The 12,773-nt window shown below is 42.6% G+C and overlaps 1 protein-coding gene across 1 annotated transcript in view; it reads left to right on the top strand.

Moving 5' to 3' along the window:
- The window catches only part of MMS22L (MMS22 like, DNA repair protein), a 111,131-nt gene that overhangs the window by 83,585 nt on the left and 14,773 nt on the right, over nucleotides 1-12,773 (top strand). Inside the window, exon 20 of the mRNA XM_048494087.1 lies at nucleotides 575-744. Within this exon, the coding sequence (XP_048350044.1) occupies nucleotides 575-744 (170 nt within the window). The remainder of the gene's footprint in view (nucleotides 1-574; nucleotides 745-12,773) is intronic.

Raw genomic sequence — 12,773 nt, forward strand, 5'->3', positions numbered from 1 at the left:
CTGTTTTTCCACTCCACAAAATTAATTTAGTTTGTATGAAATTTTGATCTTTTTAAAAACAAAAATTGAGGACTGCATCAGAAAAGGCCTAGCACAAATGAAAGAAGACGTGAAATCAAAGCTTTTGTGCATGCCCTAAGAGAAACATTCTTAATCCCAATTGCATAAGCTTAGCCCAGTAGATGCTTGTAGAACCAAGAATGTTTCTGGGGTTGATTGAAATGTTATGAACAGACAGAATAGTCTAGAAGTTAAAGCTTGAGTTGAGGGAACATTAAGTGTCATATCTTGCAATATTTATCATAGTTCAAGCATCTAGCTGGCATGTTTACCATTCAACAATGAAATTATTCTTTTTGAAAAACTGCATTTCTAGATCTCAGATGTCAGTATATGTTGAAACATAGTTCTCTATTTGCTATACTATCTCCAAGTTGACTAAGCAGGCTTTATGAAAATGAGAGAACTTGGTTGCTATAGCTACTGGTAAATACCACCTAACAGACTGCCTGTTTATATTGCTTCCTTCCACCTGCAATTTTATCTTTTGGGTCTTTTTAATTTTATTCAATAGGGTGTCTTGTGAAGTCCTGGGCATCCATACTGGCTACTTCCAAAGCACAGCCACTCTTGTTCCGCATAATAGATTGCTTGCTTTTGCCACATGCTGTGTTACAGCAAGACAAAGGGCTGCCTGCAGCGATGTTGTCTGCCATTCGGGAGAATCTTCCTCATTTTCTTCAGGTGGGTGGGAGTAAGTGTGTGAGTGTGTGTGTAGAGAGAGAGGGGGAATTCCTAGTGAATAAAGTGGCTCTTTGAAAAACTAATGCCTGGCAATAGAGTTTTACATATTTATTTTTGAGTTTAAATGTGCCAGTGATGGACTGTAGCTTCATGGATTTCAGTTGTTGTTCAAACCTATCTGTCCTTCAGGCATTTTACAATATAAGGTCCTGAGGTCCTAAGGCAACTTGCTGCCTGGTATTCCTTACTGATATGAAAGGGCTGACATCTAATTAAATTTTGCTGGAACTTTGCTTAAGGGAATTATTGAGATCAAACAAAAGTATTTTCTTCACGTAGCGAGCATGAGAATAACACAATCGTACTACAAAAACAGAAATATATGTTTAATAAATATTTTCTCCATTTTTACTTGGAGAGTGTTATAACTTTGCAGATTCAGTAGTTGCAAGTATAGTAGTTCAGTATTATTTTTAAACATTTGTTTTTCTTTTGCTTCTTTCTATAAAATGTGGAGGCTTCAACATAGGTACCTGGATAGATACATAGCTTGTGTTTGCAAGCTGGATATAGCTACAGGGTAGCAATTAAATACAGAGGTTGTGGTGACCTTGGAAATAGCTCTGTGATGGATTGTGTGTCATAATAAGATTAATATGAATATGCCATTACTTACAAGTACAGTTGTTGGGTAATCTGTAAGATGTTTTAAAAAGTTAGCTGTATACGTTGGGAATACTAGAAAGCTGAACATTATTCCCTACCCAACCAGCCAAATAGAGAAAAAGGTCTGTCATAGTATGTGCTATGAATGTACCAGCATCAAATACAGTTAGACCCCCCCAACTTGCCAATCTGTAGCAACATTTGAAAAGGATGTGTCCATCTTTATTCCCTTCAAAACATGGATGCTTCCACCATCAAAAAAGTTGCTTTCTCTCAGGAAAAGGATAAATTATTTAAATTTTGAAAATCCTGACTTGTATATGCTGCTTTTAGAAGCAACAAATTAAGATACTGATTATTGTATCTTGATACAAGATACTGATTATTGGCCCTATGAAGTCTGAGATAGACACAACAGTGAAGTGAAGGAGAAAGAAATAAGGCTGATATGAACTGAGGCCAATACATCTAATTCACAACATGGCCCCATCTGTGGATATTTAAATCCAGAGACAGGGCCACAGGCAGACAAAAGGGATCTTTCTACCAATATTAGAAAAGTTCCAGGTTTGGCTGAAAAATCTAAAATTATAAACAAAAAATTAGGAGTTAAAACCTTTTAAAAAGATCAAAGTAGCTTTAAGAAATGCCATCATGGGGGTTGCTAAGCCACTGCAACTGTATTGCCAGGTTTCAAGCCTTGGCTTATGTCAAACAAAAGGAAGGAGGAGGAGGCATGTTTGGCCTTGAGGGAAGACTCCTCAGGGCCAGGCCTGGCAGCAACCACTAGGCAACTTGTAACTATTCAACTTGCAAGACTCACCCAGACACAGTTTCTTGGTACTAATCAATAGCAACTGCTCCATAAAAGCTGGTGTGGTATACTGGTTAGAATTTCAGAATAGGATTTGTGAGACATACATTTGAATTACCAATCTTTCATGCATATTCATTGGAAGACTTTCACACTCTCCTCCTACCTTCATAGGAGGATAAAATAGCATGAGGATAAAATAGCATAAAGGGGAATTATGTAAAGTGTTTTGGGTCCTTATTATGAAGCAAGTAGGGGGTATAAATGAAGAAAATAATAAGTATAGCTGAAGATGGGGACAGATAAAAATAGAGTATTGGGAATGTGGGAAGGAAAGAAGGAAATAGAAAGGATAAGGGAATGAGGAAGTAGAATAGATAAGGGTATACAAAGAAAACGGAGGTACCTCTTCCCAAGCCTTTATAAGTTCCACTTGATATATTTGGGTACAGCCTGGCTGCTGCAACCACACAAGTTGTCCTGGTTGAACTTTTTACCCAAATTAGTCTGGTCTTTTCCTTGAATTAGTTGGGTAAATTGGCTGGAAACAAATCAGCAATGCAAAAGGCTAGTTGAGGATCTCCACCTATATATTAACAAAGGTCGATCCCCTAAGAAATCCATTCAAAACCAGAATTGAAGCGAAAAAGGTATAGTTTTATTAAAGGATAGAAAATAATACAAATTCACTCACAAAGACACAGAATTTAAGAATCCTAGGAAATAAAGAGATGAGCTATAGTGGGAACAGAAGTATTTGGAAGGGCAATATTTATCATTCCAGAAGTGAAGAGGTTCAAGGAGGAGGGCAAGAGAGAGACAGCCAGCATTTTTTTAAAAAATTCAAATTTTATTAGTACTTAAAACGTTTACAAAAAGAAAATTAAAAAAATATCACAAATGGTAAAAAGTACACTTAATATAAGAATTCCCAATTTCATTTACATCAAGTGTGAACAGTAAAATTTAATGCCACTTGCTCTTTACCCACATACGTAGAATTCCAACTTAATAACCAGTACTGAAAATTAACACATTTTTCTCTGTTAAGTCTTATAATAAAAATCCACTCATCTTCAGAACCACTAATCATCAATTTACTTTTTTCTGTTTTACCCAAGTAATCCATCAATGGTTTCCACTTTCTCAAAAACTTTACTAAACTAAGTAACAAAGTGAGTTAGGGCATATTTACCATTCCAGGTCCAAGGAAATCAAGAGAGAAACATCCAGGAAAATGACAGGCTCAAGGAGGAAATCTAAATGCGAGTTGTTATGGATTTAGAGGAAAAATTGACTCTTTGGCAATGATAAGAGGGGCAGTCTTCCTGGGACAATGCAAAGTTGCATTCCCAGGAATGTTGGAAATGATCTAATGAGATTAAAACTTGGGAGAGCCCAAGACTTGAGGAGTTTTGGACAGTGCTGATAAAATTAAGAGACATTCCAGGTCTTGAAGAGTTTGAACGGTTGTGATAAAATTAAATAAACTCTGAAGTTCGGTGACCCTTAATAGCTGGACGGGAGGTTACTTTTAGGAAAGAGAAAGAAGTAATGGAGGAAAGGAAAATGAAATGTTTTATGAGTAACCAGTTTGGCCTGCCTTTTCTGAAGATAGTTATATATATACATCCGTACACATGGATGGACACACCTTTAGGACTTGGTGTTAAATAATGAGTTGTATCCAAAGATATACAATTTTTAGAATGACTCCTCTTGTAAACAGAACATTTATTCATGAACAGTTTTTTTGGCTTGAACTCACTTTCTCTTAGAAATACTTTTGGAGTCTCCTCTTCTAAGGTCCTTTATCATATTTTTTTTCTCTTACAGTGCTAGTTTCAGCACCAGCTTGTTAACAATCCAGCCTTATCAGTATTTCTAGCTAAACACTTCCACTTTCTAAACTTATAGCTGCACTGTAATGTTTAATTATACTTTCAGCAGCTATGATGACGCTTTTGTAAAAGAAGGAGATACCATTGAAATGAGCAATATTTTGTTTTTTTGTATTCTATTAGAAATATGACTACAGAAATGGCTAGGGTGTTTTTGCATTGCAACATTGTACAAATTGTAACAAGAAAAGTAGTAAACATTCCTCTCAGATCAGATGCATGTATGACATTGTCTTGGAATGACTTCCATTGAGTTTTTAGAGAAATTGTTTCTTTAAAAGGCGGTTGTGATTCCCAAATAGTGGGTCACAGAACCCCCATTGATGGGCTGGTGGGAGTGCTGGTGGCGAGGGTATTAGACAGCACAACACACAGGGATTTTGTGAGGTTTAATCTTAAATATAATCTTCTGAGTCGGTAATGAGGGGAGTACTACAAGGAGAATTTGAAGGACTGGTTCTCCATCTGTGAGCATAATATCTTTTGACTGTGCCCTCTGACTGCCAGATATGAATATCATTAGCAAGGTTGAAGGCCTTTTTTTGTAATTGTCACTGCCCCTTGGGCTATCCGAAGAACATTGTAAAGCTTCCACTTTGGTGTTTCGTAAGCAGTACAAGACTGTTACTGCAGATACTGAGAAGTTTTAAAACTGTATGATGCTGCTTAAATAATACCCACATCTTTAAAATATTTTATCTGTTATTGGGCTATTTGTAACCTGTGCTTTCTTACATAGTGGGTTCTAGGCTGATAATACTGTCCCTCCAGGGGAAGGTGATTTCTGCACAGGCTGGGTGAACAGTAGATAGTTAGTAAGGTTAAATTCACGAGAGGGAGAAAGCTGTGGTGTCTGCCTACCTGCATTTTTATTATTTATTTATTAAAATATGTGTACCCTACCTTTCCATTTGGCAGCTTGTCATTAATTAAAAGACAATTTAAAAAACTCCTAAACGCGCACATGCACGCTTGCGCGCACACATTCACACACGCACAAACACACTTAAAAGATGCCTGCTGATCATAAACCCTCAAAAGCCATAATAAGTGTACTCTGCAGCTCTCCTACAGATCTCCGATTAGACAGCTCACCTATTCAGGGAGCCCATTCCATAGTGTGGGAACCATGATGGAAAAGGACCAGGCTCCAGTTAATGCCAGGTGGGTCATCCTGAGTGGTAGAATAGCTGGCAAGTAGCAAGGGAACACAGGGAAGGAGATACGTGGGTCCCAGGCTCTGAAGGGCATTTAAGGCACAAACTAGCACCTTGAATTGAACTCAGAAACAAACTAGCGGACAATGTAGCTGTTTCAGAACAGACAAGCTGCGTTTCCATCAGCTACCCCGACAACATTTGGCAACCACCTTCTGGACTAGCTGCAGCTTCTTGGTTGTCATCAAGTGTGGCCCAGAGTAGAGCAGGTTACAGTAGCTGAAGTCCAACTGTACATAAACATAGATCAGTATGGCCAGATTGGTGGAATCTAAATTTACTGCTTTGCCAGCTGCAGGAATTAGGTTACAGCGGTTGGCTTGGTTCTTGGAAGCAGTAGCAGCAAGGGAAGTGCCAGGAGGCAGAGTCATTCAATAGGATCACTCACTGGTGCCTCTTCCAGGCTGCCCCAGACAAAGAAACAGTACCACCAGCAGATATTCCTGTGCCACCAGCACTGAGAAACGCATCAAAAAAGGCATCTTCTGCAGAATATTGAGCAGCCAGTTCTAGTGAGGCAACTATGAACAGCAGCCATTTTGTAGGGAAAATGCCCAGGGAGTTTTCAGAAACTCAGCAAGGTCAGTCAAGCATTGATGGTCCCTTGCAGTATAGTCTGTGGTCCCAGTTCAGCATTCTGAGGTCCCTGGTTTACACAGGAATAATGCTGATACTCTAAGCTCCCCCGTGGCAGCTGTGATCGTAGCCTTCATGAAACAAAGCATTCAGGCCAGACTACATCCCCAGGACTCTTCCACAATAGCATCTTCAACCCTTCCCACGATAGACAGGGAACCCATTGGGGAAGGGGTGAACCCTCCTATAGATGGGCAACAAAAACTGCACCAAAAAACCATTCTATCCATAGAAAGAAGGCAAAGAAGGATACTCTGAGGAAATCAAATCCCAATTCAAAGTTTGACCCATAGATGAAGAGAGGAAGACATCAAAGTCCCAGAACAATCCACTAGTTTTTTTTAAAAAATGGATGACTACCAATATCTTCTCTTTAAAATCCTCTATGCAATCAGGCAAACAAGTAGCCACAGAAGTCATAAAAGCCAGATGATCACATTTGATGAAGCTGACGTCCCTGTTGGGACTGCTGGCATCCAGTACAGAGGCCTTGAACTGGGAACATTTCCACTCTAGGGAACCTACAACAACTACTGTGACTATTCCAGTTACAGATACTGGCGAGTCCCAATCCAGGTTCTGCTCTGCCACCCTGCCACCAGCTGGCACAGGAGCAGCAACCAGTGTCAAAAGAGAGGACCTGCAGCAGTGGCAGTCAGAGCTCACTGCAAAGACATTGCTGCCCACTGTGGTGCCAGGAATGGGGAGAATGGCATCGTCTTCTCTTTCCTTTATATGTTGAAGTACCCTTCTTCCAAAGGCAGCATCTAGTCAGTAACCTATCAGATTAAGAACCTCGCCATTTTGCCCAATTAAAAAGCACTGACAAAATAATTCAGGATTATACATTTAAAATAGGTGAAAGTCATGTCTGATTAGATCAGGGGTAGGGAACCTGCAGCTCTCCAGATGTTCAGGAACTACAATTCCCATCAGCCTCTGTCAGCATGGCCAATTGGTAACACACTTACTAATTACCAATTACAGTGCAACAGCTGCAGACTCTTGGTAACACACAATTGGTAACACACTTACTAATTACCAATTACAGTGCAACAGCTGCAGACTCTTAAAACCATACAATACATTACACCCCTTCCCCCTAACTCCTGTAATAATCTGGTGGGATTCTCTTTCGCTGCGATCGTCTCAGCTCCCGCTCTGGCTCCTGAGTCTGTGTTTGTTCCTGGTTCTGCAAAACAATTGGACCCTTTGCTGTTTCCTTATCCTGCATCTCCGTCTGCGCCCTTAACGCCCCAGGTTCCTCGGGGACAACTGGACTATTTACTGCTTCCTCATCCTGCAGCTCCATCTGCCCCCTTAACGCCCTAGATTCCTCAAGGACCTGGGGTTCCTGATCTACTGTTGGACCTGGCACTCTCTTCCTTACTTGGTCAACATGTCTGCGGATCACCTGCCCTTCTTCAGTTTCCACCCTATAAGACAAGGGCCCTGTTGGCTGCCTCACAACTGCTGGGACCCAACACGGACCTGCTCCATAATTTCGGACATACACCGTGTCATCCCTATCAAATGTCCGAGGTGCTTTCAACACTTGGTCTTCTTTTCGCGGACGATCATCAACTGAATCGGGATGCATTCGGTCCAGCAACGTCGTAAGTTTCCGATTCATTAGCAACTCCGCAGGACTCCTCCCGGTGGCTGTGCACGGTGTTATGTGCTGTGTTAACAAAAAATTCGCCAACCGACGGTGCCAATCCCCCTCTACTATTCGCCGCAATGCATCCTTTGTTGTACGCACCATCCTTTCTGCCTGCCCATTCGTAGCCGGATGAAAAGGGGCCGAGGTAACCTGGCGAATAACACCATTAGCCAGGAATACTCTAAACTCCTTAGATACAAACGCTGTCCCATTATCCGATACCACCGTATCCGGGAGGCCATGGGTTGCAAATAACTTACGCAGTGCCCTAATTACTGTTTGTGATGTCATTGACATTACTGGCACTACTTCTAGCCATTTGGAATATGAATCCACTACAATGAGAAACACCTGGCCCTGGAAAGGCCCTGCAAAATCAATATGTACCCTTGACCACGGTCTTTTTGTGGACTCCCATTGATAGGTAGGGGCCTGAGGTGGGGCAGGTCGCGTTATCTGACACTCCCTGCACCTGGCCACCCATTCTTCTATTTCGCTATCCATCTTTGGCCACCACACATAACTACGGGCCAATGCCTTCATTCTCACTATTCCAGGGTGCCCTACATGCAAGGCCTCCAGCACCCTAATCCTTAAAGCTGCTGGGATCACTACTCTATTTCCCCACAGTAAGCACCCCTTGTGGACAGATATCTCGTGCTGCCTCATTCCAAATGGTCTAAATTTTTCCTCTAACTTACCCAATGGCCAACCCTTCCATGCCCAATTCAAGACTCGGGCAAGCACTGGGTCCTTAGCTGACCTCTCTGCTATTTCTGCCGCTTGCACTGGAGGCTCTGATAATGATTCCAACATCAAAACCTCCAAAAGTGGGGAGTGATCTTCCTCCTCCCTTTGTACTGGCAAGCGACTCAACGCATCTACATGCCCAATTTTCTTTCCCGACTGGTGCTGCAAGACATAATCATATGCATTCAGAAACATTGCCCACCGCAGCATTCTAGGGGACAATATCTGTGGTGTCTGGCGCTCTGAGGAAAATAATCCCAACAGCGGCTTATGGTCTGTAACAATCACAAATGGTCGCCCATACACGTAATCATGAAACTTCTTAACCCCAGCCACTATTGCTAATGCCTCCTTATCTATTTGCGCATAATTACGCTCCGTTGCAGACAACGTCCTAGAATAATACGCAATTGGAGCTTCCCGCATATCCTCCAATTGATGGCTCAACACTGCTCCAACTCCACACGGGGAGGCATCGCACGTCAAAATCAATGGCTTCCTCTCATCAAAATGAACCAATACACTTTCTGATGACAACAATCTTTTGACATCTCGGAATGCCTTCTCATGCTGACTTGTCCACTGCCACACTGCCCGCTTATCTAATAAACGGTGCAGTGGCTCTGCCACTGTGGCCTTATGCTTTAAGAATGAATGGTAAAAATTTAGCAATCCCAAAAATGCCTGTAGCTCTTGCTTTGACTGTGGTGCTGGGGCATCCTGGATGGCCCTCACCTTTGCTGATGTCGGGTGTATTCCCCTTGCATCTACCATGTATCCCAAAAACTCTACTTGCGCTACTCCAAACACACATTTTTCACGCTTGACACGCAACCCTACATCTGAGAAGCACTGCAGTACTTTCCGTACCCGTGTCATCAGTTCCTCCTCAGTTGCACCCACTATCAAGACATCATCAAAATACGGTATGACTCCCGGCAAGTTTCTTAATATTTCTTCCATCAAACTCTGGAATATCCCAGGAGCTACACTCACTCCAAATTGCAGCCGCTTTACTCTGAATGCCCCCCTGTGAGTCACTATAGTCTGGGCTTCTGCAGTGGCATCATCCACTTCCAGCTGTTGGTATGCCTGCGCTAGATCTAATTTTGCAAAAACCTTTCCCCCTGCCAATGTTGCTAACAACTGACTGACAACTGGCACTGGGTACGGATGTTTCTGCAATGCCTTGTTAATTGTGCACTTATAATCAGCACAAATGCGCACATCCCCATTGGCCTTCAGGGGGGTCACAATTGGAGTTTCCCACTTTGCATTTACCACTGGCTCCAATATTCCCTGTTCCAATAACCGATCTAGTTCTGCATCCACTTTAGAGCGCAAAGCAAATGGAATACGGCGTGATTTTAGACGTATTGGGGGTACTGAAGGATCAAGATACAATGATATAGATGGACCCTTATACTGCCCCAGTCCCTCAGCAAACACACTCTTAAATTCTTCCACTAGCACCTCCCATGTTAACTTGCTAACCTCATGAATTCCAGTAATTGCAATTCCCAACCTCCCAAACCAGTCCAACCCCAAGAGGCTCGTCCGCCTTCCTTCCACTATTAACAATTTCAAACATCCATCAAACATATGATATTTTACATGGACATTACACATGCCAACCACAGGTACCCTATGTCCTTGATAATCCGTAAGTGGTAAGTCACAAGATTGAATGTCCAAATCACCCTGTGGGCAAAATGTTTTATAAGTGTCCCATGAAACGATGGAGAATGCTGACCCAGAATCCACTTCCATCACACAAGGGACATCCTGGATCTTCACAGTCACCGACAACTTACGCTGAATCTCGGGTTGCACATGGTTAATTACATCAGCTGCGTAAACACCATCACACTGCTCATGTGGGGGTTGGCCAGTCAAGCCAGCTACATGGGGACAGCAAGGTGCATCCACAGAGTGTGTAGCAGATGAGCCGGGAACATGTCTTCTTGGTCCCTGATGCCTTTTTTCTCTGCACACTCTCCCAATATGCCCCCAACGTTTACAACAGAAACATTGTGCCTCTTTAAATTTACACCTTTCTCTCTCATGGGGCCCACCACAACTCATACATTTCTCTGTTAACATCCTCCCCCTCTGTTGTGGTGGTCTTCCCATCTTCATTGCACCATGCTGCAGTCTCTGAATTTCACCATTACCCGGGTCTACAGTCCCACTGCCAGCTGTTTGCAATCTCTGTGGGCTCCTGGCTTGTCGCACCTCCCGAGTAGAGGCTGCAGCAAGTTCAAAATTCAAGGCTTCTTGGTATGCCGTTTGAAAAGTCCAGTCTGTCTTTGCCAGCAGCAACTTTTGCAATGGTGCCTCTCTCAGGCCACAGACCAGACGATCCCTTAACATTTCTTCCAAATTGGAGAAATTACATTGTTGTGCCAACCGCCGTAAGACTGCAACATAATCTGCAATGCTTTCAGTCCCCTCCTGATCACGTTTATAAAAAACACTCCGTCTAGCTATTTCTGACGGTTGGGGAATGAAATGGTTCCTTAATGCAGTCAGTATTTCTACAAGCGGTGTTGCTGATAAGTCTCTTGGCGCTATCAATGCTGAGGCGAGGTCAAACACCCCTTCACCACAGAGGCTCAAAAACACGGCTCTTTTCCTTTCTGGGTCTGTTATGCCATTTGCCAGAAGATAAAATTCCAATCGGGCCTCATAACTCTGCCACTTCAAAGGAAACTCCAAATTAAACTGTTCCAGCTGCCCTTGAAAGGCCATAATTTACTCACAGTCCTTGCTTCACAAAACTTGCTAGACTCGTCATAAGTTTATCCTCGTCGCCAATTGTCATGTCTCAAGAAACAGGAGTCGGAGGAACAAAACATAGTACTTTATTCCATAGCTGCTACTCACACATAGCTTAAAATCACTCTGCAGCTGTGCTCAATATAACACACTTACTAATTACCAATTACAGTGCAACAGCTGCAGACTCTTAAAACCATACAATACATTACAGTTGTGATTCACGGTCAGTGCACCAATGTTAATTCAGTTCCCTTAAGCAAGAGGCCTCTTTTCCTACAGAATCCTATAACCCCAGTTGGTATGCAGCTGTCAGTATAAAAATGCAGAGTCCAAATTTTTACTGAAATGAATTGAGCACTACACTACAAAAGGAAACTGCAAACTGAATGAGATGCATGATACAGGAATATGAATGAAAGAGCATTCATGCAAACCCATCAGAAAGAGGCAGATAACCACAGCAGATGTAAACAGATCAATGGACATTCCTAAGCACGATCAAGTAGAATAAAATTCTAAATGGCAGGTTGCAAACATGAGAACAAACTTAATGCATATTAGCCAATGTCAAAATTAAGCCATTAATTGTCACCCTACCACGTCTCTAAATTTAGCTCAGTTTTCAGCAAGCAACTTTATCCATTCATAGCTACTTAGCCAAGGATCCAGGAAGGTTTAGGGTGCAGGACTCTCATAGGCTTCTCAACCTTCTTTTAGGCTTCTCAACCTTCCAACTCCTGAGAATTGGGAAGAAAGGAGGGCAGGGTGAGAAGATACCTTCATAGCAGGCAGAACCTGAACAACAAGGATGCTTCTAAATTTGCCTTCTCCTTGGATCTCTCTGCTTTGCCTTTGGGCAGGGGCAGTTCACAGCTTTCCCCACTCCTCACAGATGAAGGAGCAAAACTGTCATGGTGGATCATATAGGTAGAGGTGGTCCCACAAATAGAGGGATCAAGGCCATGAAGAACTTTGTTTGTAATAGCGAACACTGGCATGCTCTTGCTGCAAGACGGGGCGAATGTCCATTACAGCAAGATTTATTGTACAGATCGGTTTCCTCAAGCCCTGCTTTCACTTTCCATTCCCTCCGCAGCAAACAAAACGACTTTTAGCACAGCTCCTTTGCACCGCTTTGCACACCTTCCCCCTCGCCCCCCTCTTCCATGTTGTCCACTGCTTCAAGTAACAGAAAAGAGGCTCATTCACACAACACCAACCCCTACTTCTCTTGATATTGTGAGATATTGATATAAAAACAGCTTGGAAATAATAACCCTCTGTCATACGATGGCAGCAACACCAGCAGCAGGAAGTGTTGTGGGGAAGGGGAGAGAATATCTACTCTAGGACAGTCCCCTTCTTTAGCAGCCTGTGGTCCAGGGAATTGCTTTCCCTCATATTGCAGTAGTCTCAATGTTACTGTGGCATGGATCCAGGTAGCCAGTCAGCTGTATCAAGATAAGGGGCAATATTTCAGGCTAGGCTGAGTTGGGAGAAAGCCTTTTTAGCAACTGCATTGTTACTCCTCCGGTAATAACCCCAAGGCTCTTAACTGGTTCAGCAAGGATCAGCTGAACTCCATCAAAATTGGGAGCACA

Source organism: Sphaerodactylus townsendi, linkage group LG01 (assembly GCF_021028975.2).
Source record: "Sphaerodactylus townsendi isolate TG3544 linkage group LG01, MPM_Stown_v2.3, whole genome shotgun sequence".
Classification (NCBI taxonomy): Eukaryota; Metazoa; Chordata; class Lepidosauria; order Squamata; family Sphaerodactylidae; genus Sphaerodactylus; species Sphaerodactylus townsendi.